The following is an 8,019-nucleotide window of genomic DNA, read 5'->3' as shown; positions in this document are numbered from 1 at the left end:
TTTATCTTTTAGATACTTTGTTCATGTACCTTGGTCTTGTGACCACTTTGTGATAGCAAACCTTGTGACCACTTTGTTCATGTATCTTTTCTTCTCTCATATGTTCATTTGTTTGTTATGGTTTTGTCACGGATTGCCAAAGGGGGAGATTGTTAGGACATATGTGATTCATGTTAGGAACATATGTCATCATGTATTGGCTAATCATTTGATAAAACCCATTTTACTTGTAATTGGGTAGATCTAAGATATGTTTAATGCTTCAAGGAACAAGGTTTCAAGTTCAAGTGTTAAAGCCATGCAAGTTTGTCCAAGAATCAAGTGATGAAGTACTAGTTTTTAAAGCTCAACAGCTAGCTCGACAGCTAGTATCTTTCGAGGTTTAAAAACCTTTTTTAACCATGCTCTATAGCTGCTCGATAGATAGGGTATCTATCAAGATTTATGAAAATCAGATTTTCAGTTCTGATTTCATTCCACTTTGTATATGTTTAGGCTTTCTTTTCTCACAACCCTAACATATATAAGGATTATTTAAAGGGCTGTCACAGGTTGCACAGTTACACGAGTGTGAAGCAAAGTGTTGTTTATGTAAATTGTGACCGAAAACCTAATTTGTCCTAGTTCTTTTTTCTCTTGAAGAAGCTGTTATGTTTGTACACCGTAAAGTATTGTGACCAAGGAGTTTCGTGATCTTCATCGTGTGATGAACTGAAGAACTTTGCAGCCAACATCCTTCTCAAGTTGGTGATTAAGTCGCGTACTGGAATTCACGCATCTATTGGTTAGTCACGTACTAGGAGCCGTGCATTAAAAGAAGAGATTGTCACTACAGAACAAGTCCAATTGAGTATTGGGTAAGGGTTTAACTATAGGTTAGTATAAGGTATTAAGATTCCTTTACTTATAACCGCTTGTTGTGATAATAGTGAATTCTCGGGAGTGGTGACTTTAAAATCACCCGGTGGGGTTTTTTCCTTGGAGGTTTTCCCCATTCGTAAACAAATCACCTTGTCAACTTTATTTTCCGCTGCATTTTATTTTAGTTGGTGATTTGTTTGTGCTGCCACGCATATTGTATGTTAATTTGATTAATTAATAAACTTGGCTAATTAATCAATTAATTCTTCACAAAGGGGTCGATACATTCTTGGCCTATTATGTTGCTTGCCCGAGAAGAAAAGCCTAGGAAGAGAGAAAGATTCGAAGAAACACGGCAGGATAGGGGACAGAAGGCCACAAGGACTGGAGATGGACGAAAAGATAGTAGGCACTCCAAACCCCCCAATGGAAGGTTCGCAAGTTTCACCTCACTGAGTGCCCCAATTGATCAGGTCCTAATGCAGATCAAGGACGAAGGATCCTTGAAATTTCCTGGCAAGCTAAAAGGTGACCCCAATAAGAGGTCCAGAGAAAAATACTGTCGTTTCCACCAAGATCATGGCCATGATACGTTCGACTACTACGACTTGAAACAGCAGTTAGAAGCCTTGATCAGATAAGGAAAATTGTAGAGATTCGTGAGCAAAGAAAGGACGAACTAACCATAAGAGCAGGGCGCCCGGAGGGAAAACGAGCATCCCAAACTCCCCATAGGAGACATAATGATGATTGTAGGGGGCACCATAACTTCTTGTTCGACCAAGAAGGCGCGCAAGACCTATCTCAGGATGGTTTAGAATGTCCAACTAACAGGTTTGGTCCCAAAGATGGCTCACATCGATAACCCTGTAATTGGGTTCACAGAGGAGGACGCTTGACGTCCCCATCACCTACACGATGATGCACTTGTAGTGAGCATACGGATTGGGGAATACATCACTCATAGGGTTTTGGTGGACAATGAGAGCTCTGCTGATATACTTGACTACCCAAATTTTCCAAAGAAATGAGAATTAGGAGAGAACGACTACTTCCAACTAACGCACCACTTATTGGATTCGGAGGAACAAGAGTGTACCCACTCAATGCGGTCACTTTGCCCGTAATGCCGCTGATTACCCTCACCGTATCACCAAGGATGTCACATTCCTAGTTGTAGATTGTTCATCCACTTACAATGCCATCTTGGCCTATCGTACCTTTAATTAGTGGAAAGTTATGACCTCTACCTACCGCATGATGATCAAGTTCCCCACTGAATATGGAGTAGGAGAGGTATGAGGGGATCAAGTAGCAGCACGCGAGTGCTACATTGCCATGCTAGAGATGGATGACCATTAACAGACCATATTCATAAAAGAACAGCAGGCAGGCAGAACCAGTTGAAGGTTTAGAAGAGGTACTCCTCGATGATTCTAAGCCCGAGTGAACGATGAGAATAGGTACACTTGCTAGCCTACTAGTCTGCTAGGCACTCACAGTATTTCTAAGGGAAAACCAGGACGTTTTTGCCTGGAGCCAGGTGGACATGCCCAAAATCGATCCTTTGGTCATAGTCCATAAATTAAATGTCTTGCCCTCGTTTCCTCCCATCCACTAGAAGAAACGGGTGTTCACGCAGGAACAGGACAAGGCCATAGTGGAAGAGGTTTACAAGCTTCTTGAAGCCGAGTTTATACGGGAAGTATACTACCCCTATTGGTTGGCCAACATGGTGATGGTCAAAAAGGCCAACAGAAAGTGGAGAACGTGCATAGACTTCACAGACTTAAACAAGGTGTGCCCCAAGGACAGCTACTCACTTCCACGGATTGACGTCTTGGTGGATTCAACAGCAAGCCACCAGCTGCTGAGCTTCATAAACGCATTCTCTGGTTACAACTAGATCAAGCTGGATGAAGCGGATCAGGAGAAGACTTCTTTTGTTACTGTACGCAGTCTCTTCTGCTATAAAGTAATGCCATTTAGACTCAAGCATGCGGGTGCTACGTATCAAAGGTTGATGAACAAGATGTTTGTGCATCAGATTGGGAGGAACGTTCAAGTCTACGTCGACGATATGTTATTAAAGAGCCTATAGGAAGATGACCAATTGGACAACCTCAAAGAAACCTTTGATACCCTTTGTTCTTACAACATGAAACTAAATTCGAACAAATGTGCATTTGGAGTGACGGTTGGAAAGTTCCTAAGGTTTATGTTATCCCAAAGAGGTATTGAGGTTAACCTGGACAAGATACAGGCAATAATGGAGATGGCGCCACCAGCGAACATCAAGGAAGTACAAAGCCTCAATGGCAAAGTAGCTACACTAAATAGGTTTGTCTCGAGGGTAATAGACAAGTGCTTGCCTTTCTTTCGCACATTGAAGAAATCGTTTGAATGGACGACTGAATGTTAGCAAGCGTTCAAAGATTTAAAAGCATACTTCTCCTCCCTACCGCTGTTGAGTCCCTTTAAACCGGGTGATGAGTTGTTCCTCTATCTGGCCGTCTCCCTAGTGGCTGTTAGTGCAGCCTTAGTCAGGGAAGAAGACAGGGTACAAAAACCTATATATCACACTAGCTGGGCTCTCCAGGATGTAGGAGAGAGGTACCCCCCGATGGAAAAGCTCACCTTCACGTTGGTAACTACCGCTCGTAAGCTCAAACCATACTTCCAGGCCCACATTGTGGTCGTCTTGATAGACAAACCCCTGCAGAGAGCAATGAGCAACCCTGAAGCAGCTGGACGGATAGCGATATGGGCAATTGAGTTGAGTGAATTTGACATACAGTATCGCCCACAAACAGCCATAAAAGGGAAAGTCATCGTTGACTTTATTGCAGAATTCATGAACGTAGAAGACTAGGGGCAGGAGCACAGCCGCAATGGAGCATCCACACGGACAGATCGTCCAATAAACAGGCAAGCAAGCTGGCATAGTGCTTCATTCTTCAAAAGGTAACAAGATCGAGTGCATGATCTGATTTGACTTTCCTACAATTAATAACGAGGTGGAGTATGAAACCTTAATAGCAGGGCTAGACCTAGCTAGAGTAGCAGGTGCTACAAATGTGGTCATGTATTGCAACTCTCAAGTAGTCACAAGTCAAGTAATCGGCGATTACGAATGCAAGGGTGAACAGATGAAGAAGTACCTAGAGCAAGTGAAGTATCGGATGAGCAACCTCTAAGCGAAGTTCGTTCAAATCCCAAGGGAGGAGAACAAGCAAGCTGACCACCTAGCTAGGGCCACATCAACAGAACACATGCTTATCCCTAGCCAGGTACTATCCTTTGTTCAAAGCTCACAATTAATAGATAGCGTCAGTGTGCAAGAGATAGGTTCCAAAAATAACTAGACCACACCAATAACCTCCTACTTAAAATATGGTATGCTACCAGACAATAAGGAGGTCGCTTAGAAGCTAAAGGTACAAGTAACACGGTTCGTACTAGTAAAAGGCATCTTGTACTAGTCAGTATAGACTACTTCACCAAATGGGTGGAAGCAAAAGCCCTGGCCACCATCACAGAGAAGAATATACTAGGCTTTGTATGGAAGAACATCATCTACAGGTATGGTATACCTAGGGCACTAGTCTTAAACAATGGGAAACAGTTTGACAACGATTCGTTCCGGGATTTTTGCTCACTACTTATCACGAGCCCACCCACAAGCCAACAGACAGGCCGAGGTGACAAACCGATCCTTGCTCAAAATCATCGAGACTCGGCTTGAGGGGGCAAAGGGAATATGGCCGGAGGAATTGCCCAGCGTCTTGTAGGCCTACAAGACAACAGTAGGGATACCTGCAGGAGAGACTTCGTTTCGACTGGCATCCGGGAATGAGGCAGTCATCTTGGCCGAGGTCAGACTCACAAGCTACAGAGTGGGAAACTATAATAGTAGTAAGAATGATGAAGCTATACGCCTTCAGCTTGATTTGGTGAACGAGGTCAAGGTGACGGCAAAGCAGAGGTTAGCATGGTACCAAGACCTCATGGCCAAGCATTACAACTCCAAAGTCAGAAATAGGGACTTCCAGGTTGGAGATCTCGTCTTGAGGAAGGTGACGGGGGCGACAAGAGACCTTGCCCAGGGAAAGCTAGGACCTAATTGGAAAGGACCTTACAGGATCACGTCGTGGCAAAGGAAAGGCACCTACCATCTTGAGACACTAGACAGACAAAAGCTACGCCATCCATAGAACACGGAGCACCTGAAGAAGTACTACCAGTAGGCGAGGGTACAAGCGACGACACACCTCATTTTTAGTTTATTTATTTTTGTTAGTTTTTATTACCTACAGTACTTTTTAAGTCCAAAGGGCAATTTCTTAAATTTTCAAAGAACAATTTCTACTTGCGTATTTATCACAATAAGAGGAGTTATTCAGAAACGCCGTGTATGTCTACAGAATTATATTTATTAAGTCCACAAAGTGGATGGGATTATCCTAAAGGGATGAATCATATTATTAAGTCCACAAAGTGGACGGAGTCATCCTAAAGGGATGAATCATATTTTTAAGTCCACAAAGTGGACAGGACGTCCTAAAGGGATGAATTATATTTATCAAGTCCCAAAAGTGGACGGAATCATCCTAAAGTGATAACTCATACTTTTAAGTCCACAATGTGGACGGGTTCATCCTAAAGGGATGACATATATTTTTTAAGTTCCAAAGAAGACGGGGCCATCCTCAAGGAATGAATAATATTTATTTAGTCCACAGAGTGGATTGTTCATCCCAGGGGATGACTAATATTTATATAGTCCACAAAGTGGACGAGTTCATCCCAAGGGATGACTAACATTTGTGAAAAACACAAAGTGGATGGGTTCATCCTAAAAACGGCTTATATTTACCAAGTCCATAAGTGGACAAGTTCATCCTAAACGGATAGCTTATAATTATTGAGTCCACAAAGTGGACGGATTCATTCTAAGCAATGGTTTGTATTTACTAAGAGGATGGGTTCATCCCAAGGGTTGGTCTCAAGTAGCTATTAAGCCCAAAGTAGACGGATATCTAGCAAACACATATTAACAGATACATGATTAAAATACCATATATCAAAATGATATGGAAAGCCCAATAAAGGGCAAATGTCTACATGTAAGGCCTAACAATAGGCGACGGTTAAATAAAAACACTGTCCTCCCAAAAATCTTTACATGCAAAAAAGAAAAATTAAAGCTAAGAAAAAATATATCTAGTCCTGGTCCACAGGGTTTTCTCCATCATTCCCCCTAGTCATCTAGTCCCCCTCAAATGGACAGGTGTTATCACCGACGGAGGTGGCTTGATCGGTGACGATGTCATCAATGAATAGCTCGTTGGTGCTTTCAGAATAGACGGGCTGGGTTAGAGCCTGGGCCTAAGGGTCAATAGAGATGTGGGACAGGTCCAAATCAGGAAAATAGGCCTTAACCTGAGGGAAGAAGTCATCGAAGCCGTCCGCGAGCGAGCTGCCGAACTCTGCTAGGAGGGCGTCGGAGTCACGATACTCTTGTATTGCATCTCCTTAGCCCGACGGAGTTGGTCCTTGACATCCTTGACTTCTCCTTCCTTGTCCTCAAGGAGCTTCCTCAACACCTCCGTCTGCTCCTATAGTTCACCCCGTAATTGCTCTGATGTAGCAAGTTTTTTCTCCTAGACCACCTTCCAAACCTTCAGCTTCTCCAGCTTGGCCACTATCGCCTTTGCCTTCGCCCTGACACGGTCCAAAGTCATCTCATAGGAGAGGCAACAGTCCATCAAGCCCTTCATCATTACCACCCCTATAGAAACCAAAAAAGGGTTAAAAGAGGACAGGGGCAATTTGACCAAAAAGGGAAAGGGACGGACATATTTACCTATGTGATGCTAAAGAGACCCGTCTCCCCCCATTGCCTCTGTTGCGTGATTGCTTAAGTCCTCGTAATCATCGGCTTTAATGATGGACAAAAGCTGCTTGAGGATGTATTGAGGGTCTTGCAGAGAAGGACGGGTGACTTTTAGGTGACGGGGACCTAACCCGTCATAAGACCTTTACCCAACCCGGACTAGGCAGAGTAGGCGTCTTCTTTATTTTAGCTTTAACACCAACGGTTGACTCTGCCACCTTGAGTGTTTTAAGGGGTCGGTCAGTCTTTTCTAATGGTCTCTTCTTTAGTGATGGGGTGACTTAAGTGGTAGCCTTAGGAGGCAAGTTGCCCTCCTGTTTCTTCATCGTAGCAGCTTGTTGCTTTATAAAAGCTCTCTTCTTGCCCTCCTCCATTTCTACATCAAGGTAGAAAAAGAAAAGGTTAGGTAAATTACAAGAAGTAGAAGGAAAACATAATAAAGAGCGACGAACTTATGTTTGCATGCCTAGATGTCGTAGCGATGGGCAACTTCGGTAGGTTCGAGACCGTCGCAGTACCAATGGATCGTGTCCAAAAGTGACAAGCTTTGCCCAAGTCTTCTTCTTCAACTTAATCACAAAAATTTTCTCCAAGAAGCTCCACTTCTCCAAGTTCACTTCTGGAAGGTCTCGAGCTACAAGAAAGGGATGGTTAGATCAACAACTATAAATAAGAGACAAAATTTAAACCAAACAGACACTTACCAGACAGAGGCATTATGCCCCAGGTTTTGTTTACGGGCATGTACTCCTAATCATTGGGGTGACATATCCAGTCGTCACCCTGTACGAATAAATAACGACTCTTCTAGTTCCTGTTGGTGTCAGGAGTGTCACACACTAGCCCAAGCACATGATTCCTTGGTAGGAAGTTGTACATACCTTTAGATTGGCTAATCTTGGATGGACGGTAACAATGGAAGAACTTCTCCATCGTCATCCTACGCTTCTCGTCACTCAAGACGCCATACAAGACTTCCGCACCTAGGAACACCCTTCAGGCGTTCAGAGAGATTTGGGTGACGGTAAGCCCCAAATATTGAAGAAGACGATGGTGAAAAGCGCTTAGAGGGTACCTAAGTCCTGGCTTAAACATCTGCTCATATACCCTGACGTCCTCGACTCCTTCGTAGTAACACTTTTCAGACCTAAAAGGTAGACAGATAGGTATGTCGATGGGGATCTCTTACCTCTCCCTAAGGGTCTTGAAGTGTTTTCGCTTAACGGTTGAATTAAAATCATTTACCGTCCAAAATAGGAGAA

The 8,019-nt window shown here is 43.4% G+C and overlaps 1 protein-coding gene across 1 annotated transcript; it reads left to right on the top strand.

Moving 5' to 3' along the window:
* Positions 1–3,484: 3,484 nt before the first annotated feature.
* Positions 3,485–5,075, top strand: LOC142643975 (uncharacterized). Its single transcript, XM_075818670.1, has 2 exons — positions 3,485–3,721; positions 4,653–5,075. The coding sequence occupies exons 1-2, from the start codon at positions 3,485–3,487 to the stop codon at positions 5,073–5,075; spliced, it is 660 nt and encodes a 219-aa protein (XP_075674785.1).
* Positions 5,076–8,019: the final 2,944 nt, after the last annotated feature.

Source organism: Castanea sativa, chromosome 7 (assembly GCF_040712315.1).
Source record: "Castanea sativa cultivar Marrone di Chiusa Pesio chromosome 7, ASM4071231v1".
Lineage (NCBI taxonomy): Eukaryota > Viridiplantae > Streptophyta > Magnoliopsida > Fagales > Fagaceae > Castanea > Castanea sativa.
Note: the sequence above shows the minus strand (reverse complement) of the source record. Positions and strands in the feature narration are given on the sequence as shown.

Coding starts and splice junctions, on each gene's coding strand:
- LOC142643975 (XM_075818670.1), top strand. CDS start 3,485: ATGGAAAAGCTCACCTTCACGTTGGTAACTACCGCTCGTAAGCTCAAA. Junction 3,722..4,652: donor TTATTGCAGAATTCATGAAC/GTAGAAGACTAG, acceptor AGCGTCTTGTAG/GCCTACAAGACAACAGTAGG.